The sequence below is a fragment of the Biomphalaria glabrata genome, chromosome 2 (assembly GCF_947242115.1).
Source record: "Biomphalaria glabrata chromosome 2, xgBioGlab47.1, whole genome shotgun sequence".
Taxonomy (NCBI): Eukaryota; Metazoa; Mollusca; class Gastropoda; family Planorbidae; genus Biomphalaria; species Biomphalaria glabrata.
This window is the reverse complement of record NC_074712.1, coordinates 19,071,077-19,097,710: the sequence shown is the minus strand read 5'-3', so window position 1 is coordinate 19,097,710 and position 26,634 is coordinate 19,071,077. Positions and strand designations below refer to the sequence as shown.

General features: G+C 33.9%; 1 protein-coding gene across 1 annotated transcript in view; it reads left to right on the top strand.

Annotated features, from left to right (window-relative positions):
• LOC129924516 (uncharacterized) overlaps window positions 1-12,222 on the top strand; it is a 64,166-nt gene extending 51,944 nt beyond the window's left edge. Inside the window, exons 4-7 of the mRNA XM_056019565.1 lie at window positions 3,983-4,063; window positions 8,099-8,260; window positions 11,570-11,735; window positions 11,982-12,222. Coding sequence (XP_055875540.1) covers window positions 3,983-4,063; window positions 8,099-8,260; window positions 11,570-11,735; window positions 11,982-12,175 — 603 coding nt within the window. The 3' untranslated portion in view covers window positions 12,176-12,222. The remainder of the gene's footprint in view (window positions 1-3,982; window positions 4,064-8,098; window positions 8,261-11,569; window positions 11,736-11,981) is intronic.
• The last annotated feature ends 14,412 nt before the right edge of the window (window positions 12,223-26,634 follow it).

Below are 26,634 nucleotides of genomic sequence, written 5' to 3'. Positions count from 1 at the left end.
TGACAATGTTCTTGGATGTCAAAGATCTTATTTAAAACAAAATTTAATTGATTGGAGATTGTACATTGCTTTTTTAACAGACTTGTTTCATAAATTTTATTTGATTAACTAACATGTGGTCATAGGCGTAGCCAGGATTTTTTCGGTGGGGGATTTTTGCAACCCAACATCCCCTCCAGCTACGCCCATGCATGTGGCCACCTAATTCCTAATGTCCATTAGACATCGTTTAAAAAAAAAACACATTGGAAGTTCATAAATCAGAAAAAAATCAATTCAGCAATATTAGCTAACTAGGGGGTCTACTGAATCCTGGAAAACATGACAAGGGGTCTACGAGCTAAAAAAGTTTGGGAACCACTGGTCTAAAATATTGTGATGTCGGATTTTCAATATCTTTTCTAGTTTACGAGATCTAAACGGGACGGACGGACAGACGGACAGACGGACAGATATTTCGCACAAAACTAATAGAGTCTTATAACCTTTCGGGTGGCGCTAAAAATGTATTGATTTGTCCGATGGGGGGAAGGGGATTGCATGTATCGTACTTCCACCTGTTTATATTATATAGATATTCGACTAATTTTGTTCACATACTATGATTTCTCCATAAAAGTAGGACCGCCCCCCCCACCACTCAAAGGGTTTAGATGGGAAGGGCAGTGGAAGTATTCGATCTTCCCCTTCCAATCGGCCAACAGGTGAACGAAATTATATAAAGACCGGTTAAAATACCAATAACAAGTTTTAATCATATAGATATTTAATTGATTCTGTTAGCAAGCTGTAATTTCTACAAATAAAAAAGACCGCCCCCCCCCCCCACTCAAAAGTTTATGGTTGAGGGGGGGCGGATTGATGTTATCGCCCCCTCCCGACCCTACCAAATCGGCCAAAATACTAGAAGGGGGGGGGGGGGTCGAAATAATCTAAAAATAGGTTGAAATATAAATAATTAGTATATATTTTTAACATAAGTAATAAATTCGGGTCGACCTAAAATAAACAAAATGAAAGCAAAAATCAGTCACTTATAAATATATATTGTTACGAATCTCACTATCCAGGCTCTATGCAAACTGCACCATACATCACCAACCCAAAGAACTTAACAACTCAGGGCTCCAAAATAACGTAACACTTTAATGGTTGAATGAATAACAGCCAATACTGTACAATTGGCAACACGTACACTGTACAAATATCTCTCCGATAACACCGTACCGCCGTATCAACTCTTGCACTGGTCTCTCCGTCTCGTCTCGGACTTGTATTGAGCCGTAGTAACGAACTGTAGATCGGGAAGTTGTGACTGACTGGTCTCTGATACCTTCGCTCTTTATATAGGGTCCCTGCTGGCCTTCTAGAACCGGACAGAACGTCGCTCGACCATTCTGGGTGGTCAGACGACTACATCCCTCCTGAGCTCTGTTCACGACGCCGATACCTCTAGAACCATCATGTTGACACTCGTCTCGGCTGACCGTCGTAACTCGTCACGGTTGACCGCTCGTCTAGCGCTGGCCTGGGGCGATTTGCGTCGTCTGACTACACACACACACACCACTACCGCCATCTGTGCCACCACAAGGTTTATATCAATATGTATATATACATAATATTTATATGTACGTAACTCTTTTTCAAGCTCTAATCAATCTTTTCTGTCTTAGAAAAGTAATGATCTTTAGTTTTCAAAGTTTAGAAATAATTAAAAATCATTTCTCGGATTTTCTTGAGAATGGGCTATTATTCAAAGAACTATATATTCACGCTAAAATATGAAACAAAGCCATTTCCTGTTAGTTTCCATTGAGATAATGTTTCGAAAATCCTAGATCAAAATAATTCATGTCTGTTAATTTTAATCATCTTATGTACATTTAAATAGATTGATTACCTAGATCTTTCTAGATCATGTATCTAAAAATTGCAAAATAATAATTATGAGACCACAGTAGGCCTACTCTTATTTTTGATGTTCAATTACTAGATCTAGATCTAAAAATTAAATTATATATTACATAGGTTAGGGTATGAAAAAAGCAAAACGGTACTTCTTTTGACTAATTTACAAAACAGCGTTTTGTTTAAAATTTAAAAAAAAAATTCACGACATTTTTTGTTATTTTACAAGATCTCCATATAAATATAAATCTATGATCTATACATTCACTTTCACCAGGATGTTTTCTTCACAAGAAGAGGAGAGGGAGTAAAAATGTTTCACTGTTTTTTAATCTAACATTCATTCATATTTTAGAGAATGGCTATCGCTTTATATTTTGCACAAAGAAGGTATTGTCTTCTTAAAAAAAGTATTTTTACAAACCTTATATCTACTCATTCTGTCTGTCTGTCTGTTTGGTAAAAGGTGTGTATTCGTTATTTCTACCACAACAATTCTTGAATCAAGGTGAAACTTCATTAACATAGACAAGACGTGAATCAATAAAAGAATAGTAACCAACTAGACAATTACTGGTAGTTCATTATTTCGTTTAATCGCAACAAGGAAAACTATTGGTTTTAGTCAGCTAAACTCATTTTTTACGCGATTTCTCCCCTTTTATTTTGTTGTCCGGATTTGCTAATTAATTATTTTTTTAATGATATTAAATAAAGGAAATAACTTGTTCATTATTAGCAGATTATGTTTTAAGGACAGAGTTCTTCCGCTTTTGACACTTAAAAAAATGAATGAATTTTTTGATAATTTGATGGATAATTTATTTTTGTTTTTACGATTAACCCGGATATCATATAGAAAACAAGCAACACAGAAGAGTCCAAGAGTCTTCTATTTGTTTTGGAGACCATTCCACATTTATACAACTAGTGATTCCATGTAAGATCGGTTACGTTTGTCTTGATAACGAATCAATAATATTAATGGTAGATTTAAAAACAAAATGGGACATTTTTTATTCCTTCCTAGCGCTCCCCCCCTCGAAGAAGAAAATCCTGCTTAAGCGCCTGTATACATCTAATCGGAGTTAAGAAAATGTCAATGATAAGCCGATAGATTCAGACAATAAGCAAAATGTATTTATTATTCTGTTTTAGGAATACTAGCTAACGTATATGTGTTCAACATATACATTGTCTAGATCTCAAGCCAAATTTAAATTATCTTTTAATCATACATTGAAAAATATAACGGTCAAACCAGGGTTTTACATGTGCTACAAATAAACTAGTAATTATTTTTGGAAAGATATACTTAATTGTCAATTTTCTAGAAAATTTGTTTCACATATTTGCTTTTTGAGTTTTTGTGTTGTTGTTGTCATTTATAGTTTTCTTAACGTATTAAGTATTAAGTGATTTGGCTTAATACATAAGGCATCGTCTCCTTTGATAATTTCGCATGTTTTTTTCCCACACCCATTCTCGGATTAAGTTGAAACCATAGACATATATATATAGACTGGACGATAAAGAACAAATTATTATCGGAAATATTTGGGAAAAGAAAAGTTTGTAGATCCACATCACAAACCTATATATATTTGCCTATGTCTATGATTATAAAACAAAGACAAAATATTGGGAATATGGCAGTTTTGCACTTTTCAAAACTAAAGATCAAAGGTATATATTGGCTGAAATGTTAGTCCTAGAATTTATAGCTCAATCGCCGCCATTTTTTTTTCACATAGATATAGTACATAAAACATATTGACTCCCCCCAAATATAAATAACTTCCTACTTCCAGTCTATATTTATTTATGTCTATGGTTGAAACTTTCCACAAATTTTTTTTGGTACCAACAAAACCTGAATCAAGAAAAAGAAAACGATTCGTTAATTAATTATTGGTAATTAAGTATTTTGTATGATAATGAAAAGTGAAATACATTCTATATACATTACATTCTATATAATTGAAAGATATAATTGCAAGTGTAGAGTTTGTCCTAATTGATATGCCCTTTTTTAAAATTATATTTTGCTTGTTTCATTGTCTACTTTCAGAAGTTCTCCGAAGTCTCAGCCAATGGTGGATGGTGTTCTGAGACAAGTGGACCTAACAGTACATCTCATGTCACTGACAGGGTTTGTTCTATGTTGCATTGTGCACTGTGCTTTTATATTCTTTGTAAGAAACTGAGGAAACATAAAGTGTTCCCATCCTTTGGTACTGCACACTAAATTTTTAAACAAGGGAAATAACTTAAAGAAAAGTAAACGCGAATAAGAGTCAACTATTTCCTTTTTAAAGAAAGTTCGCTGAAGACGATTTAATTGCACAATTGTTTGAAAAATCGTATTTTAATCATTTAAAAAGAATTAAGAAATCGACCGGCTAGTCGGTAGGTTGTTAAAAACATTATTATATGGATTCACCTGCTACACATCACTTTTTTTTTTAAACTCTTTCTCTCCGTAATTATTTACCACATTCTGGTGAAATCAACGTTGGTATCGTCAGTTAGGAGAAAAAGAGTTAAAATCTTACTCCAAATTGACGATGCCAACTTTGATTTGACTTCATTACATTTAATTAAATTTGGTTTTATGGACATTAATTTGCAATGTGTAAAAAGAGCATGCAATCCTCTTTAATTCTTTACCAGATAAAATATTCTCTGATAACAAACAAACAAGTTATTGAAGTTTAATTAAAACAAGATAGAGAACTACATATGAGCAATAGGAATAATTCCATTGGAACATGGAAAATAATTACGAAGTGGAAGAGTCAACAGCTAATAGCAGATATTGTGTCCGAAATTTCAACGTGAAGGCTTAAAATACAACAGATACAAAAATTAAAGAAGGTTACAAAGACAGTTTGTGTTGAAACACAAACTCACAATCGGCTCCCGAAATGGTCCACCCAGGCAGGCTTCAATACTTTCAGAAAGAACATCCAAATGAAATTATATCAAAGACAAATGAGGGATAAGAATGGAGAAAGAAGGTTGACAGATCTTGTGTAGTGCCCCAACGGTACAGCAGATCAAAGGATAGGTGCAAGTGAATGCAAATTTAGATGTGAACCTGGCCTAACTGGTTCCCCTTTCAGACCTTGTGGTCTATAAGGCAGATGATGTAAAGTTCATCTGTTTTTGTGTCCTAATCCCATGAATTAGTGTAAATATTATTTACACGTGGGAGGCGGCGGTGGCTGAATGGTAAAGTACTTGGCTTGTGATCCTAGGTTTGAATCCTGAGATTTTTAATTTCGTAATCTTAAAGTCATTTCTGAGTCAACCAAGCTCTAATTGGTAATTGACTTTAGTTAGGGGAAATATAAAGGTGGTTGGTCGTTGTGATGGTTACATGACACCCTCGTTAACCGTGGACCACAGAAAAAGATGACCTTTAAATTATCTCCCCTATAGATCATATGGCTTGAAATGGAACTTTTTTTTATATAATATTCACGTGTTTCTAACAAATATGCATTATATATTTTATTGATTTGTTTTTTCTATTATGTGGCCCGCGACACGCGTGTTGGAAATTAAAATAGCCCACCGACCAAATAAGGTTTCACATCGGTGTTTTATCTAATAAATAATTGTATTAACATTATTATATGTACATAGTTTTTGCTATTAGGCCTACCTAACTTCATAACAACGAACCGAGCCCGAACCCCAGCGTTAGACCTGACCGAACCGAAACCGAACTTTAAAAGTTGGGCTCGATTCCAATCTCTACTTCATCCCAGCGCTTCTATTACATTTTAAGAATACTTTTTTTCAAGAAATGTCCTCTTTCGTCAGTGATTTCCAAGATCTGCCTTAGAATATATAGTGAAAAAAAAAAGGATAAGATTAACTTTTTAACTTTTAACTTAAGATTTTTTACATTAAATATGTATTTTGCAAGTTATTTCTGTTGTTTTTTTTAGTGGTTTCCAATATCTACCTTTGTATTATATCGGATTGAAAATAACTTGCTTTATAAAAAAAAAAATACTGAAGCTGTAGAAGTGTTTTTTCAAAAAATAAATAAAATCTTTTTTTTTTAAATATCACCATTTAGTCTTCTACTCGTTGGCAAAGAGTCCTTTGAATTAAAAATCACAATACAGGATGCATATAGCTTTATCTAATGACCTCTTAAGTCAGTGATGCCCAATTTACGGCCCGCGGGCCAAATTCGGCCCGCGACGCGCTTCTATCCGGCCCGCCAAAACATTGGAACAAAATGTAAAAAAGAAATGTTATAAAATTAGAATGTTGAAAAAATATTCTCACTCTTTCCTTGAAGAATTCCATCTTTATGTTTGCTATTCTAATATTTATAGTTAATACATTTTTTTTATTCTAAGAACACAAGGGTTTGGTTGTTTTCAATGACGATAAGACGCTATTTTTAAATTAAAAAGCTACAGAGTTTCTCACATCTTAAGTAGACCAATGAAGCTTTATTCCGATGGTGAATATTTTTAAAAAAGTGCTTGTTAGCAGGGTTGGAAGAAATGTATACTGAAAAGAAGAATGCAGTAGAAGCTGTCAACATTTCTCGCATGACAATTACAAGGCGAGTTTAAAATATGGATAAAAATCTCCATTCACAATTAAAAGACAGAGCAGCAGAATTCGCAATGTTTTCTTTTGCCGCTGACGAGTCCACTGACATAACTGATACCGCGCATTTCTTGGTATTTATTTGCAATACAAACAGCAATTTTTTTATATAACAGAGGAGTTAGCAGCTATGAGGAGCATGAATGGGACTAGAACTGGAGAAGATCTGTTCAAAGAAGTGTCAACCATCATAGAGGACCTTGCTCTTCCTTGGAATAAATTAGTTGGAGTGACTACTGATGGCGCTAGAAATATGGTTGGATGTCACAGCGGACTGACAGTAAGAGTTATTTAAAAAGTGGTTGAGTCAAATGGAACTGAACCCCTGCGGCTTTACTGAATCATTCACCAACAAAATCTCTGAGGAAAGGTTTTGAATCTGGACCATGTGATGATGATTGTGTTTAACACTGTACATTTCATCAAATCACAAGAACGTTGAATCACAGAACTTTAAAAGATTTTCTGACAGAAATAGAGTCCGAACATGAAGACGTTCTATTTCAAAGTGAAGTGAGGGGCTGGTTAAGTCGAGGAAAGGTGTTAAAACGTTTTTTTTTTATTTAAGACACGAAATTGAAATATTTATGACGGAAAAATAAAAAAAAAGTGTCACAACTGAACGACCCCTCATGGTTGTGGGATTTGGCTTTTTTATGCGACATCACATCACATCTAAATGAACTCAACACCAAACTACAAGGAAAAGACAAATTGATTTCACATGAGTATGCAGACATAAGCGCTTTCCAAACAAAATTGCAACTCTTCATTCAACAGGAAGAAAGGGTGCATCTTGTCAACTCTCCAACCTGTACCACTTTACGAAATGATAAGCAGCTAAATATGTCTTTCACTAATGACAGAATGATCCAACTTCTGAGGCTCTTGATGAATAATTTCAGTGAAAGATTTGTAGATTTTCATAATTTAAAAAATGAAATCCGTCTTTTTGAAAATCCGATTGCTGCCTATGTGTCAAATGCTCCGACAGATCTGCAACTGGAACGGATTGACTTACAAAGCCAGACATCCCTGTTTGACAAATTTCAAGTGATGTAAACCATTGACTTCTACTCCATGTTACATGCAGAAGCGTTTCCAAATCTTCAAAAACAAGCGCTAACGATGATTACAATGTTTTCAAGCACTTATTTGTGTGAACAAACTTTTTCAATGATGAAACGGGCGAAAACCATGTTACGTAATCGCCTCACGGATGAACATCTAGATTCAGTGGTCCGACTTGATGTTTCATCTATGCAGCCAGATATTCGGAAGATCATTTTGGATAAACTTCATGCATCACATTAATTTATGTAAGTAGTTCCACAAATAAAACTATTTAAAGAAGCTTATTGTATTTTTTTTTCTTTTTGGAGATACGGCCAGCGACACGAATGCCAAAAATTAAAATGGCCTGCAGACCAAATAAGGTTGGGCATCACTGTCTTAAGTTATTTTATCTCTACCTGCAACCGTGAACAATATCAATAGCTTAATGAAGTTGTAATCACTGTCATGCTGATATGATTATTTCTTGCAGAATTTCTCTATCGCATTAAGTAGATTTCTGACTTCAAAGTCTGTGGTCAGCTTTGGAGACGGGCCAGGCAAATACAAACAGCTACTAGATTCATTCAGTGAGGTGAAAAATTATACAGCCTATGACGGTGCCCCTTTCTGTGAGGCAGTGACTGATGGAGTAGTAAGTAGTTGAGTACTGTTTAGAGTTATGAGAACTAGGACTAATGAGGATCGAAGGGTGTCCAAGTTTGTTGAAATGGCTGATTAATTTTTTTTGTTTTCTACACTGACATCTACTTAGTTGTAGCTGAAAGTCTTATAGAGGTCTCTTTCGTTCGGTAGCATCTTGTTGTGTACGTCGATAATGACCGATTTCCATGGGAGGGCCAATTATGTTTTTTTTTTATTTTTTCGATTCCTGCTTTATACTTTATGTTCAAATAATATACTAATCTTGAATTTTACATTGCGTGTGTGTGTGTCTGTGTTTGGGGGTACCCTATGCAAAAAAAGATATTACTGATTGTGGGGACTGGAGAAACCAGAGGGCGCATGTGTTCTGGATGAGAGAAAGATGTTTGTTGATTTATTACGGATGGGTGACTGTGAGACGCGAGACAATAAAGGTGTCTACGTGGTAATACATAGGCGTAGCAAGAGGGGGGATCTTGGGGTTCAATTCCCCCCTGAAATGTAATCCCCCAGCAGAGGGGTGGGAATTTTGTACCTGATTTTTTGCTTTTGTTTGATTGCTTTTGCTTGATTTTGAGGTTTGGGGTTTTGGGTTTAAAATCTCCTTCAAGGGGGGTTGGCGATTAACCCTCCCCCCCTCTTATATTAAACTTAAAAGAAATATAATAAAGATTAATTATGCTTCCCCCCCCCACTATATAATACCCCAACCCCTCCACCCGAATTAATCCAGGCTACGCCCATGCGTGGTATGTTTAAACAGGTAGATCTACATATGAAGAGATGCGATTGAACCAAAAGATGATTTATGACCGGATTTTTGTTAATGTTAGTTAGTTAGAACTTGGAGCTTAGATAGAGTTAGAATTTGGAGAGTGAAAGTAGAGCTAGAACTTAAAGTGACAAGTGAGAGCTTGTAGAACGAATAGTAGAAAGTTTGTAGAAGTTGGAGTTGTACAGAGAATAGAGTTGGAGTTGGAGTGTCAAGTTTTTGTATAATAAATATATTGAAGACGCTACAACGTATACTTGTCGTTGCATTGAAATCATCAACAGTTAAAAAGAACTTGCATCATAAGTCTGATGCTCAACGATAAGGACAAATTCTATATTTTGGTTAGTTCCACTGAGTTCTATAGATAATTAACATTAAATAACTAACCAAAACTAATTCAATAGCATGAGATATAATCTATCTATCTATCTATCTATCTATCTATCTATATATATATATATATATATATATATATATTGTTATAAACCTGGTGGTGGCACAGATTGGGGAAGTGGTGTGAGTGTAGTCAGCCGACGCAAATCGTCCCAGGCCAGCGCTTGACAAGCAGTCAACCGTGACGAGTTACGACGGTCAGCCGAGACGAGTAGGGACCCTATATAAGAGCGGAGGTGTCGCAGTCAAGGCGGTTCACGGCAGGGGTTCAGAGCCCGGTTCACTACAGTCCGGTCGACTACAGCACAGTTCAGCGGTGTGGTTCTGTACGGAGCATTACCACGGTTCAGTGCGGAGTACTATCAAGTACAGTTGAGACGACTGGCGTCTTGATCTTGGTCTGCGATCGAGTCCGACACAACGAGCCTAGTGTGTGTAGTTAGTGCTGAACTGTTGAACCCAGTGCAAGCCCTGAACGAGACGGTGAGGCCAGTGCAAGAGTTGATACGGCGGAACGGTGTTATCGGAGAGATATTTGTACAGTGTACATGTTGCCATTGTACAGTATTGGCTGTTATTTATTCAACTATTAAAGTGTTACGTTACTTTGGAGCCCTGAGTTGTCAAGTTCTTTAAGTTGGTGGTGTATGGTGCAGTTTGCAGAGCCTGGATAGTGAGATTCGTAACAATATATATATATATATATATATATATATATATATATATATATATATATATATATATATATATATATATATATATATATATATATATATATATATATATATATATATATATATATATATATATATATATATAATGGGCGTAGCCAGGATTTTGTTTTCTGGGGGGGGGGTTAGGGGAGGGGATTTTTTTAGTGGGAAAATTGTTGACTCCCAGCCATTGCAAGGGGGTCTGGGGGAGCGCTAGGAGCCCCGCCGCCAAGAGCACTATTTCTGGTATTGAATGCCAAAAAATGCATATTCTGAGGTATCTACAGTGCATTTTCCTGCTATTAAAAAGTCTTATTTCAAACCTAGTTTGCTATTCTTACTGACTTTGACCCTCCCGCACCGTTCGGCGCATTTGCCATCAAGCTGTTTCTACAAAAAATTGTTATTGGTAATGTCTAAAGCCTCTTCCACCGGCTTTGAGGACCTCCATGAATGTGTGGTGCCAAGTTGTACTAGGATGTCATAATATTTCTTATTATGCGTAATTCATTTTGTCGGAGAACATGTCCCGCAAACCTCTATGAGATGTACACGGGGGTCTCCGATAAAGAATCTCAATTCAGCATGTCGTGACTTTAATTTTAACAATTGGAAATTTTTTATACACACATTTATGATTTGTACCATAGGAAATCCTTAAAATTTTTATCCTGCTGATTGAATAATTTTTTATTTATTTAATTTAATAATTATATTTAAATAGTGCAGTTTTGTCTAGTTATAACTTTAACAAAAAGAAATGTAGACTGTACAGCGTTAAGTATTTCTTGTCCAAACTGTTAAGCCATGAAGAGAATTAAATATATAGAAGATTGTCTCTCGACAGTAAAGGCTTTCGATCACATGAATATAACACTGATCATATTTGCGTGTACTAGCAATAAGGCCCCTTGTTCAACAGTCGTTGACCTGTTTGATTCGATTTAAACTCGTGTGTCAGTAGGTCAAACACACATTAATCCTATCAGTCCGCCACTGTATTTACAACAATATTTAATGTTTTGAAGAAATACATCATAAAACATCAAATCCCTATATAAAAAGTTATCTCCGTAGCAACGGAGCCTGAGTTAATAGTAAAAACGGAAAAAGAAATGCAGAAAAAATAGACCTACACTTTATCCTGAAATAACCTTACATAAAGGAGACTTCCCCAATTAGTTTTAGATAACAGCGTGTAACAATATGAGTAGGTTATTTATGGCAGTTATGAAAAACACTTTATGCAATTACGTACTTAGACCCTCCTGTGCCGTTTTGTACTTGGGGTGGGGGGGGGGGAAGCTCTCTCCATGGAAATAATTCACAATGACGTTCACCACTGGAGCCCACATAAATGAAGAGCCTATGCTCACTAGTGTCACACAGAAAAATAAACCATATTATTTTTTTCAAGGTGAAATTCTTGGACCTGACTGCCCCACAGTATGGCCTTCCTATATTTGACTGGGCCATAAGTATTGAAGTGGCAGAGCATATCCCGGCAAAGTTTGAAGAGATTTTTCTGGACAATCTAGTCAGACATGCACGTGAAGGAATCATTCTCAGCTGGGCTGTGCCAGGTAAGCATGGCAATCATTCAGACATATTGGTCAGACTTATTATTTAAATGTATACTTCGGACGTAGAATCCAGACATATTGCACAGACTTAGTCTAAAAACCTGGAAGACATAGGAGGCTAAGGTTACAACACAGTCCATAATTACAGACAATATCTTTTTAGTTTTTTTTAGCTTTGATTGATACGTTCATGTTATATATTAATAAATAAATATTAAATTTTTTGTTCATGACTACTTATTTCAGGCCAAGGGGGATTATCTCACGTTAATAACAAAGCCTTAGCAAATGTCATCAAAGAAATGTCTAAAAGAGGTTTCCATATCAACGTCCCAGCTGGCGAGCCACTCAGAAAAGCTGCAACTCATTACTGGCTTCAAAACAATGTTCATGTTTATTACAGAACTTCGAAATATACTTTAATAGAGCTTGATGCTTGAGTTCATTTGAAAAAAAGCCTGTTTTTTTTTGGACAACTTGTTCAGTGATTATGTGTATTAATAATTAGAAGAACATGGACTTTTTAAAAATAATGTTAGCCTATTCTTTATGTTCTATTAAACATTTTTTAACTACTTATTTAATCATATGTGTTTTTATTAGCGGCCTCCGTAAGGGGAAAACCGCTATTAGGTTTGTGCAAAATGTCCGTCTGTCCGTCTGTCACACTCAGATCTAAAAAAAACTAGAAGAGAAATGAAAAATATTATTTCACCATTGGATGCGGCTTGAAAAGTTTAGGTGTTAAGTCTACTTTTGGTTTTTTAAAATCAAACCGTAAAGATTATAAAATTAATAGAAAACATGTATGTTTGTTTATAAAGGCTAAGAATGCACTTTGTATGTAAATATCAGGCAAATTTTTTTAAATGGACTCTTTATAAAGAGAATTTCGTGCGGTACCTTTACGCTCGCAGCATAGCATGGAACTAAATCAGTTTCCTCAAAATTTTTAAATAATCAGATTTTATTTTATTTTTTTTTTTGTTTAGTGCCCCAATCAGAATAAAAGCCGCTTATTTTTTATGAATTTTTTTCTGTTGGTCGATCTGTCCATCAGGTTTAGATTTAAAAAAAAACCACTAAAAGCTATTTAAAATCTGATTTCATCTTTTATGTTCCTTCCAAAAAATAGCAATAGTTTTACGTATCTATAATAGATTATTCCGAATGTTTTTTTTTGTAAAAAGAAATATATGCCAACGAATGCTTGATTCCTTTCTAACTTATATCACATTTAATTTCGTGCTTAAACGTTGCAAAAACACACAAACAATCTGTTCCGGTTTTTAATGTAAATAGCATATAAATGCTAAATGAAAATCTCTATACTGACTTATATTTCATTAACTATAAAGTTGTTCCGGTAATTAAAAAAAAATTATGTCAAATGATTATTTAAAATCACATATTCTGGACAAAACGTCATAATAGTTTTATTATCGATATCAAATTGTTCCGTATTTTCAACTTAAGAGAAATTTATGTCAAATGACTTTTTTTTCAAAAAATAATCGACAAAAGGTTGTTCAGGATTTTAAAATAAGAAAGTAATTTACTAGAAACGATTATTGAAAATCACTTTTTAGACTTATTTTACATTTAATTTTCTTGCTGAAACATAACAAAAGTTGTTTTGTTTTTTTTAATCGGTAAAGAATGTTCCGGATTTTGTTTTGAAAAGATATCGACCTACATTACTTTAATTTTCTAACGAATCCTCGCCAAAATTGTTTCAAGTTTTATATGAAAAATATACTAACATCAAATAACTTGTTAAAAACCCTCTTCTACTTCTTAAAACAAATAATCTTCTTCTCATTTACGAAATATCGTAGCTCCTGATTTTTTTATAAAAAAAAAACATTTTAACTCTATGTAAAATCGCAGTTTTCTTTACAGTACATTGAATTTTCTAGCTAAAACGTTAGAAAATATAATTATCGTTAATATTATGTTCCATTTTTGAATGAAAACAACTTCTTAACACTAAAGTATGGTTTGAAAATCTCTCCACAAGGCTTTGGTACATCTAATTTTCATACGAGACCATCAAAAAAATTAAATTAAATGGTATTAGAATTATCTGGAATTCTCTTTTTCTCACACTATATATATAAACATCTGGAACAAACTATCATAGAAATTTAAAACAATTGCAATCTTTCGGAAGGGAAATTAAATGTAAATCAGACAAGACGCAGGAAAAAATTTGGCATTAATGAATATATATATATATATATATATATATATATATATATATATATATATATATATATATATATATATATATATATATATATATATATATATTCTAACTAGCCAATTGTGACGTAATTTTTTTTCATTTCACGTCATATGGAGTTAATTCTTGAATGAAATGCGAAAATAAATTGGTGCATAAATGTCTAAGAACCCTCGACAACTTGCTCGTATTGATAAAGATATTTTTTAGTTTGACGTAGTGGATTTTCTTCCTTTGACATCATTTGGAATGAATTCTTCAAATGAAATGTTAAAAGAACTCGGTACATTAATGTTTATTAGACCTCGTCATATTCTCGTATTAAAAGAAGGTATACTAGATTGATTTAGATCTAATCTAGATTTTTTACACTAATTCTAGATTTTTCTTACACTAGAGCTATATTTTTACACTAAATCTAGATTTTTAAAACTAGATTTAGATTTATGTTCTAATTAAAATCATTGTAGTTTCTAGATCTAGAATTTCTAGTTCTAGTTTAGAATTGTATAGACTTGATTAAGATGCAAAGGTCTAGATCAATATTTCAATATTATAAAAAATACTAAAACTAATATACTATTTAAAGTTTAAAAATGCATTCAGTCTATTGGTAGATTATCAGGGCTTTTTTTTTTTGCAAAAATCTTATCTAAATTACATCTACAGTATTCCAAATTTATTGATCTAGATCTAGAATCAGAAGTTTAGTTTAGGTAGATCTACATCCTGCTACTAGTTCCATTTAAATGAAAATGCCAATATCTCTGTTGGTAACTGTGCTGGGACATAGAGCAGACGTTTCCGGAGCACAAGCTCGATACCTGTTCATTTCTTTTTTTTTTCTCCAAATCAATACCTATCTAAAATCTCTCGTCTGACCAGTGGCATAGCATCTGTGGCGCGAAAGGGGTTAAATGAACCCGGGCTCACGACCATTAGGGGCCCACAGCCTGTAGCGTAGAACAATTGCCCAACGGGGTTCATTTTGCTACTCATGACCATTGGGGCCCACATGAGGGATATATGACACCAAAGTGTAAGAACCAATTAAAAAACAAGATTACAAAGAGAGTTTGTGTTACACAAACTCAGAGGCGGCCCCCGTCGAAATCGGATCCCTGTCGGATCTGCATATTCGCAAATAATATTCAAGAGGTGATTTAATTTTGATGGTCAAAAGTAATAATGTTTCAAAGATTCATTTGTCGTGAATTTAAATTTAAATTAAATAAAAAATAGTAGATTTGTTTTAGTATATTAAAACATTGCAATATTGATCAAAACGTTTGGAAATGAAAATCTACACTTTTTTTTTACACTTTAAGTTTAGAAATTGAAATTCTACATCTTAATCTAGTCTATTTTAGTCTAAACTAGATCTAGAAATTCTAGATCTAGACTCTAAAATAATTTTAATTAGAATATAAATCCAGATCTAGATATACTGTAATAAAAATCTAGATCTAGTTTTAAAAATTTAGATTAGATCTAAATCAAGATATCATTCCTTTTTTTAAACGCGAGTCACATAACGAGGCTTAATAAACATTACTATACTGAGTTCTTTTTTCATTTCATTTGAAGAATTAATTCCATATAACGTCAGAGGGAAAAAAAACACTACGTCACACGGCCTAGCTAGACTAAAAATCGCCTTCATCATTACGAGCTATTTATCGAGTGTTCATAGACATTGGTGCACCGAGTGCGTTCTTTTAACATTAAATTTAAAGAGTTCATTCATATGACGTCAAAGAAAAAAAATTCCATTACCTCACAATAGGCTTGTACCGGTACCATAAAAAAAATGTCTTTATTTACACGAGATATTTAACGAGGGTTCATATAAATTGGTGCACTGAGTTCTAATAGAATTTATTTAAAGAGGATCAAAGCCGCATTGTTTTTGCGTTTTGTCTGTCAGTCGGTCTGTCCGTCATCTTGATATATATAAAAAAAAACAACTAAAAGTTATTAAAAATTGATTAACCTTTATTTTACGTTTCAAAACATCGCAATAATTTCTAGGTATGAACACAAGTGAAAAGTTTATATAATAGATTGTTCCGGATGTTTGTATAAATAGTAAAAGAAAAAGAGAATTTCAGATAAATGAAATACCGTTAATTAAATTTTTTGGATGGTCTCGTATAAAAATTAGATGTACTACAGCCAAGTGGAGAGATTTTCATACCTTACTTTGGTGTTTAGATTCTGTTTTCCTTAAAAATAGGAACATAATATTAACGATAATTAGATTTTTTAATGTTTTAGGTAGAAAGTTAAATGTACTGTAAGAGAGTAGTGAGTTAAAATATTTTTCATAAAAATCCGTAAAAACACTATTTCGTAAATGAGAAGATTATTTGTTTATTGACTAGAAGAGGGAGTTCAAACAATTATTTGGCGCTAGTAGATTTTTAAATAAATTCGGAAATTTTTGGCGACGATTTGTAAGAAACGAAATCCGGAACATTCTTTATCGATTACAAAACTTCTATGTTATGTTTCAGCAAGAAAATTAAATGTCTAAAAAGTAATTTTCAGTAATCAATTCTAGTAAATTACTTTTTTTTTAAGCCCTGAACAACCTATTGTCGATATTTTTAAAATTTGTTTAAAGATGAAAATACGGAACAATTTGATATTGATAACCAAACTATAGTGACGCATTGTCAAATAATATAAGTGTAATATTAGTAAATTATGCGATTTAAAACAATCATTAGGCATAATTCATGTTTTATAAAACAATATCCGGAACATTTTTACACTTAATGAAATATAAGTCAGTATAGAGATTTTGATTTAGCATTAATATGCTATTTACATAAAAAACGGAACAACATATTATTGATAATGTGTTTTTGCAACGTTTAAGCATGGAAATCGAATGTAGTATAAATTAGAAGAGCAAACAAACATTTGTTGGGGTTGATTAATTTTTCCACAAAAAATCCGGAACATTCAATTTTTAGATACTTAAAACTATTGAGATGTTACGGGAGGAACATTAAAGTGTAAATCAGATTTTCAATAGCTTTTAGAGTTCTAGTTTTTTTAATCTAATCGTGACGGACAGACCGACCAACAGACAAAACGCACAAAAATAATCTTCTTTTATTCGGATGGGGGCACTAAACAAATAAAGTCTGATTTTTAAAAAAAGTTTAAGGAATTGGTTTAGCACCTGACCATGTTGCGAAGTTACGCTACTGCACGAAAATCGCTGCATAAAAAATTCCATTTAAAAAAATGTGCGTAATATTTACATACAAAGTGCATTCTTAGCCTTTATAAACAAACAGAAATGTTTTCTTTTAATTTTAGCAGCTAGTTGACCAGAAAAAACATCTTTAACTATTATTTATATTTGTTGTAAACATTTCCTGTACATTTTAAAAATATATTTGACTTTGAGATACTGAAAATACACAAAAATTGTCTATCTTTGTTAGCATATTGTAACATTGCCTCCATTACATTTACGTAATTGTTTTAGAATTGGTGTATTTTTATGAAAAAATCGCTTGCATAATTAATTTATAAATTAAACGGTTTGCTTTTAGAAAACCAAAAGTAGCCGTTGCACCTAAACATTTCAAGCCGCATTTAATGATGAAATAATATTTTTTATATCTCTTCTAGTTTTCGAGATCTGAGTGTGACAGACGGACAGACGGACAGACGGACATTTTGCACAAACCTAATAGCGGCTTTTTCCCCTTACGGGGGCCGCTAAAAATAGAACGTAAAAAACTCCCAAAAAAAGTTTTAAACTTTATATTCGTTTTAAAACATGAATCCTTGTTTTAAGCTAGAGTAGTGTATCATCCGCTTGGATTACTTTAATATAAGAAACTTCTTTCCGACAGGTTTATTGTAATGGTGTCTAGCCCCGATCGTTCATTTAAGTTTAGAATTGTTGCCAGATTGCTCCATTCTATTTTTTTTTAAATAGCATTACAGAAATAGGGATGGGAGAGAAGGAGAGAGTTTGGTTCACAGGAAAAAAAAGGAAAGGGTAGGGGGCGACAATAACAATTAGGTCTATAGGGATAGTCCTGATGGTCACGAATAAAAATTTTCACATAAATGCTAATTATTCATTTTTTTTCAAAGCTCTTTTTTTTCTGTCTTTAAAATAAAATTGTAATAAAGTCATTTTTATTGCACATTAAATTGTAAATGATCATGAACTATAATACAACTCAACTTCTCAATAATCTTGACTGCTCAACGTGGATGCGTTAACCCGTTCGTCTTGCGTGTTAAGTGAAAGTATAATGTGAAAAAAAAGAGACTACCGGTATTAAAAAAAGACAATTTCTGAACAATGTTAACCTTAATTTTTGTTGGCAATGTAATCTACTGAAAAAAAAATGAAATGCCGTACACATTGCTGGAGAATTAAAAAAAAAAACAAATTGAGAATTTAACTGACTTTTATGTTAGGTAATTAACCAACGAGCTGCTGCACTTACAGAAACAATGAAAAACATTCGGTCCTATTGTTCTGCTTATTGTCCAGTACTAAATTGTAAGCGCAATCTACTCTGTGTCAAAAATGTTGGAAAGTGAGCAGTAAGATCTACATCAAGCAGAAAGTCAACTGAAGATCTAGAATGAAGTAAATCATTGGAGAATGACATTTAATTAAAGAGTATAAAAATTAAGGCTGCTGGGTATTGATACAGTTTGTTTTGTTTTGTTTTCGCTCTACACGATTACGGAAAGTTAAAAGGCAATTCCATGAGCCTACTATGAAGAGAAAATTCAAGTGAAGAATTTTAAACTCAACGTATTTTATCGAACTATTGATGCCATTGTTTCTCAATTACATGACAGATTTCATGGACATAAAAAAACATTGTCAAATTGTTTTAGTATTTATAGCCTAGTTTCGTAATTATCATTTCAAATGCAAGCGACAAAAAGTTTGTTAGTTTCACCTAAACCAGATGATATTTCTATTGGATATTGTTTAGAGGATGCAATCCTTAAAGGAAGACTTTCATAACGACATTTCAAGTCTGTGTTCAATACGAAATTTGGCTGTTTATTTTTTATAGACAACTACGTGGGATTTTTTTCCCATATACAACTACATTTTATCAGATTTTCTAAACCTTTTCACAGCATACTTGTCATTTCTCACTCTCTCTGTATCATTTTGTTCCTCATAGTGGTCAATTTCGAAATTTCGATTGATCAAAAATTATTTTAAAATTTCTATGATACAGAGCAAGTTGGCTTCACTTGTTGTTTTATCCATTTAGAAAAAGACAAACATTTAGAAACAGATGCACTTGTTACTGACTTTCTTAGTTAGAAAGCCAGAAAAATATGATAGTTAATAAATGTTAGATCTATTTACTGTTAAATAATGGACGTAGATCAGATAATAGTTTGTATCAATGATTAATAGTTTGACACTTCGGAATGTAAATGTGTCGAATGGGAAATATGGGAAATAAAACTCATACAACATTTCTGTAGTCATTTGAAACACCTTGAAATCTTTGAATTCTGTGAACAACTTGTACAAACATGACTTTCAAGACACTACTTGTTGGAGTCTTAACTGAATCAAACGTAATGACATACTTATTTTATAAAAAAAAAGATTACGTGTACACTACAGGGCTAGCTGGGGCATGTGACCATTGACCACTGGGTTAGTAATTTGCATACGGACGAATGACTCTGGACCAAAAGAATGTTTTTATGGACATTCCAGCGGTTCTAAACCTTTTTTTCTTCACGACCCACTAATATAATTGTCAACTAGGTGGCAACCCCCAACCGTAAAATTTTTGGCTCATGATTAAATTTTAAAAAAGGTTATTATTTAGACGTGCATTTATTTATTTTTCTTTTGCATATTCACTATATACATACTTAAGTGACAATTTGATAACTATGGTAAAATATGGATAAGTATCTTTGATACAGTCAACTACCTTGTTACTGAAACAGTATTTACAAACACACTAATGTTATTGCGAAAGTGGAGCTTGTCTCTGTTTCACCAGATCAGGAATCTAGTAGCACAACGAATGTCACCTTCTGCAACGAGTCTGCTTCTGAATTTGGACTTAATAACTAATAGCTGGAAAACCATGGTTCACAAAGATTTGATCTTGGAAATGGAAGAAGAAGGCGCAACACAATCTCAAACAGAAGGGGATATGAAATAGTTTGAATACCAAGTAGCGTTCAAATACGCTTGTTATAGCACGTTAGAATGGACAAAAAAAACAAAAAAAAAACATCAATTATGAATAAACAAAAAATAAACATTTTCTGGGGTCTTAGGCTACCCCTGACAATTTGTCATTCGACCCCCAAGGGGTCGCGACCCACAGGTTATGTTCGCTTTACAGTGTCATTCGGCTAGGCGGGGTTGTCGTTTCCTGGGTCACTGGTTCGGGTCCCGGTCGGCGAAGTCCTTTATTTTCGTCGCATTTAATTCACTACTTTCTCTCACTTATAAACTTGGTCCCTGGTGCTGCTTTTCATTTATGTAATATTTACGTACTACTTGTATTGGAAGGTCTTTTAGTACATTTGCCAATACATTCAGATTACTCAAATGTTTTGACACAAACTACATTCGTCTTATTATGAACTAAAGCAGCATTTGCAAAATGCTACAGTTGCAGCAGCAATAATAAATACGGCAGTAACAATAGCAGGCCATCTCAGGTACAGAATAAAAATATTGAAAACAATTACTAGCATTTAAGATCACAAAGCTCTCTCTTTACACAGACAGAGATGCCGTTCTGACCGTACACTGGTCAACAGTCCAGGAAGCAGCATGGACATAACTATTTATACCATCCCGCACTCACCCATATAACCATAGGTGGAAGTACAAATATAAATTCTGACACTTGCTTATAAAAAATAAAAGAATGTATACAAATTCCTCTAAGCTATAAAAGTAGTAAAAACAAAAATACATAAGAATAAATCTGGCATATACAAGTACTAAATATTTAAAATAATTTTAAAATAGCCCAGAGGGCACAAGCTCACACTCACTTATGGCTTAATCGAACCGAACTCGAACCTCACTTAGGCCTATGGTTTGTAAAAAATGTATTACATGTTTCGAATGTTCCTTCAGAGCTGAAGATATTTACTTCCCAGTCCAAACCTCCCGCAGGACGACGAGGGACCGTCTATAAATCCGAACGACAGTCCAGCGCGCAAACCGCACGACCAGGCTTTAACAGAACCGAACCTTTACTTTAAAACAGATCGGTTCTAATCGAACCGAACGAACTGTCCTTACCTTGATCGAAGCGAATCAAAGATTTTAAAATATTTTGTACTAAGAAAAAATAAAAACTTAGTTTCAGTGAGATCCTTTGACAGTTATTTATTACTTTTTGGAAAACTCAGCTGGATCATTTTGGGATCTTTTTTTTTTTTTGATTAATCTCGAGTGGTACCGTAACATTTAATATTTGTGTCTTTGTGAAATGGGAGAGTCGAAGAAACAAAAAGTAGACTCTAAAAAGTCTAAATGTAGAAACTACCAGGAAAGTGGAAATATCTTTGCCTTTTATGGAGCACGAAAATAAGCCAATATTTCGTATTGGTATAGAAATGTTTGTGCCTTTTTTTTTTAAAGAACGTACATTTCACTTAATTATGAAATCTAAAACAAAAACAAATAATGTGGCATTTTTAATTTGAGCCTGCAAGAAAATATTTCTAGCGAACGCCTAAAAATTAGTAGATTGACGAAAATATTTACCAAGAATAGACAAGAAAATTAGTCGGCGGTAAAGGCATGGTACAGAGAGCTAATCACATTTTAAGTAGTGAAATAAAGCTTTGTTTTCAACGGCGGGGATTGTTTTAATGGAGGTTACTATCAGTGATGGAAGAAATGTGTCATGAAAATAAAAATGCACTTAAAGCTATCATACTTTTAAGCATGACAATAAGAAATCTTATTTAAAAACTAAGAGATAGAGTAGCAAAGTTGGAAATGTTTGCCATTAGCGCGAACATATCTGATAGCCCTCAACTCTTGCTTTTTATTCGCAGTACGAAAAGCCCTTTTATATCACAGAACAGATATCTTCTATAAGGAATATGCATTGGGACCACCACTGGCAAAGAAGTGTTCCAAGAAGTTTCAGACATCAAAGAGGAGGAGGCTTCTTTCCTTTGGAAGAAATTAGTGGGAGTGACTACTGACACCGTCAGAGGAATGTCTGGATGACATAACGAATTGGTGGCAAGAAGTTTGAATCAGGTTGAAACAAGCGCTTTCTGAACGAAATTGTAACTCTTTATTTAGCAGGCAGAAAGGGGCGAAACCATTGTGGCGTAATCGCCCCAGAGATGAACATCTATATTCAGTGCTTCAACTTGGTGCAGTTGGATCTTCAGAAGTTGGTTTTGGATAAACTTCCTACATCCCATGAATTAGTGTAAATATTATTTACACGTGGGAGGCGGCAGTAGTTGAGTGGAAAAGAGTTTGGCTTACGATCCGAGGGCTCCCAGGCTTGAGTCTTGGTGAAGACTGAGATTTTTCACCTCTGACTCCATCATGCGTTCTAATGGCTAATTGACTTTATTTAGTTCGGGGAAATGTAAAGGTGGTTGGTCATTGTGGTGGTTACATGAAACCCCCGTTAACCGTGGACCACAGAAATAAATGACCTTTGCATCATCTGCCCTATAGATCGTAAGGTTTTAAAAGGGAATTTTTTTTTATTATTAAATTCACGTGTTTTTAATAAAAGTGTTGTTTTTTTTTAAATATAATTTTTTTTTTAACTTTTGTTATGTGGCCCGCGACAAAGTATTGGAAATTAAAATAGCTTACCAGCTGAAAAAGCTTCACATTGCTGTTTTATGTTATTAATAATTGAATTAAACATTATTACATGTACCTAATTTCATAACATACAACTGAGCCCTTACCTGAACTTTAGACCTGACCGAACCGAACTGAGCCCGTCTCATAGGGGCCTACTCGTCATTGAACTGAACTGAACTTCGAACTTAACGAACCGAACCCGAACTTTGAAAGCTGGGTTCGATTCCCATCTCTATAATATCTCTTTATCAATAATAGGCTATATTAGTTTGTTATTACGTAAACAGCAATGCCTCGTCGTGCGGTTATTGCGCTGGACTGATTATCTCGACGGTCCCGGGTTTTTATATTTTTTAATATTTATATTTGTATTGCTAAATTATGTAAGTTCTGTCATAAGCCTGCTAACTACTACATTTACACAAAACGAACTCTATTTATATTTGTATTGCTAAGTTATGTAAGTTCTGTCATAAGCCTGCTAACTACTACATTTACACAAAACGAACTCTATTTATATTTGTATTGCTAAGTTATGTAAGTTCTGTCATAAGCCTGCTAACTACTACATTTACACAAAACGAACTCTATACTATTAGTATGATACTATAGATATCTAACTAGATCTCAGTGGCGTAGCTACCAATGTGCGGGTGGTGCGGGCCGCGCAGGGCACCAAGTGGAGAGGGGCACCAAAATTCCCCCAATGTGTATTAATTTCCTATTTCCCTGAGCGTTTCAGTAAAAATGACTAATTGTTTGGACACGAACAAACATAAACTACTGTATTTTAAACATGAACTAACGATTAATAAACTAGTCATATCGCTATTTTGTTTCATCTCCTTGACTATTTCTTCCATACAATGTAAGCAATAGAACAGTTTGTATCTAATTTACTAGATTTATTTCGGACACACGGTACATGTTGTTACTACACTAATCGATGCTCTGTAATATAAGGAAGAAGAAGATAGGCCAACCTTTTTTTACTTCATTGTTTAGTCCATTGGTTTGATCTAGATATTGAGTTTACAAATATATTACTAAACTCTAGCTCTAAACAATTGTCTTAGTTTATTCATTTCTTTATGATTCTTAATAGTTTAATTTTTGTAATAATTCTATTAATGTCAATTTTTTAAAATAAGCTAACTTTTGTTTTCTACGAGTTTTTTTAACTAACTAGTTAATTGTAATACTGTAACGTAAACAAAATGATGAACAGTGATCAAGACTGACTAGTCTGGCTGGCGCCTCAAAACCCTTTTAAGTTCAGACGGAGAAATCGGCATATCTGGTTCTGTCCAGTCTGTGTAGTCTATAAGGGCCCCATACCCAGATCTATCGGGGTCCCTCATTACCGACCCATCGGTGTACCAGAAAATGGCATCTGATGGGTAGGACTTTAGTGTAGCTGATGCCAAGTTTTGGAGTATGGCAGATGTTAATCGCCTCTTGGTGGCTCCCTCTTGCCCTATAAGGGACATGTTTATTTGTGGGGCTAGCATTCTCCTCCACGGAGGGCAAGTATTAATTCTTCTAATAGGAATTCTATCACTTTTGTTAATATTTCATCATCTTCATTTAAATCCAAAGATGGATTCAATGAGTGGTGAAGGTTATCCCCGAAAATAGAAAAACATGAGACCAGCAGAGCTCACATTCAGCCATCGCTTGCTTGGAAGGAACTTGAAGTTCGCCTGAGTGTAGGAAACAATATGGACAACAAAGCCCAAGATTTGATTATACAAGAGACGAAAACCTGGAGAGTTAGTAAATTTACTATCAAAGTACGATCCACTCTTGAGGGATCATGTGTTTCGAACTAACCTTTGTTCCAGACCGAATACATACATGTCTCCACAAATACAAAATGAGTTTATTACAATATTGTGGGATCACGCTAAAAAAAAATTAGACAGCAAGTAAAACAAGCCAAATATTTCTCTATTATTTTTGACAGTACACTTGACATCTTAAAGCTGGATTAAATTTCTCAAATTTTACGGTACGTTGTCATGGAGAATGACGGGGTGCAGGTTCGTGAGTCTTTTATTGACTTCATCGACACAAGGGACAAGCATGCTGCTGAAATCGCAGAGATGATTCTAGAGAAACTGCGTTCGGATGGCTTAGACATAATGGACTGCAGGGGTCAAGGCTGTGATAATGCTGCGGTCATGAAAGGTCAAAACTACGGTGTCCAAAAACGTACTCTAGAAGTCACTATTCATTGCCTGCTCAAACTCTGGAGACATTAACTAGCAAAGATGAAAATTCATCGACCAGATCTGAAGCAGGGGGATTATTGGTTGCTGTTCAATCTTTAAATTTTCTCACCTATCTTGGATTTTGGGCTTCTGTATTAACTGAAATTAACTGATGCTCAATTTTACCTTCAAAAACAAGGATTGTCTATTCGAGACTGCTCACTCAAACTAAAAACATTAGAGACATTTTTAAGTAGTAATCGAGAGGACATCGCTGAAGCCAGCATTACCTTTGCCGAAAGCTGTGTTCAGATATGAGAATCAGTACAAAACCTCAAAAACGTATTGACCATAAGAAAAAGATGCCTGGTGAGAAAAGTGACTACTCTGTACTTACACACAAAGAAGAGCTACGAAGGGAAATTTATTCTACCTTGGACAGGATTGTTCAAGAAATAATCACCCGATTCGAGCAACTTCAAGATTTAGCAGATAGATATGAATTTTTGTCGCCTTCCCAGCTATTAAATCGTCAGGTCGAAATCAATCTCGATAGCACTCCTAGCGACATTGATAAAAACAAATTTCTGCTGGAGCGAAAGAGGCTTAACGGTTTGTCACAGTTTCATCAGAAGCCTTCGAATTTCCAAAACTTGTTGAGCTCTTGAATTTTATAAATAAATATCAGCTAGATGATTCAGCTCCGAATATCGTCATCATGATTCGCATATTTTTGACTATTGTGGTAAGCGTCGCTACATGCGAAGTTTTTTGCAAACTTAAACTGATCAAGAATTATTTGCGATCAACGATGACTCACTAATTTGGCCATTTTGTCCATTGAACAAGAGCTGGTGGAAAAAAATGGATTTATATAAAATTATTGATACTTTTGCCAGCAAGAAAGCGCGTAAAATTCATTTGTAGTATGTTTATGTTGAAGTGATTTTTTTTGAATTAACAATATTTGATTTATGAATACAGATTATTTTGAACAGGTTTTGCAATGTTATTAATTAGTTAGTTGTTTTTTTTAGGTTCCGCACCAAGCATCATATACTCTAGCTACGCCACTGCTAGATCTAGTCTCTAGATACTAGACCTAGATTGACTAGAGTAGATCTATTTTTATAGATCTAGAATCTAAATAGAGTAGAATCTAGGGTGAATTAATTTAATTTATAGATATAGGTCTATATAGATCTATTATAATTTTTTAAAATATATTATATTATATAAAATGAGATCCACTATCTACCAATCTAGACTAGGGACTTTGGCTTTTATAAATAATTTTGTACATAAATAATTAGTTTCTAGTAGTTTATTTAATTCGGACATTACATGAATTTGGACATTCGCTATACATGGGGATCTTAAAATTACGTAAATGTTAATATAGTCTATAGAATTAAAATCTGAGTTTATTTATGCCTAAATATAGAGACTGTCCGAAATAAATAATGGTGTCTGGAATCAAATAATATGAGTCAAATTTGTCCGAATTAAATGATAACACACAGCCTCTATATCCTAAGAGCCCGCCAGCTGTGCTGTTTTTGTTGTGCCTGCAGACACAACCAATTC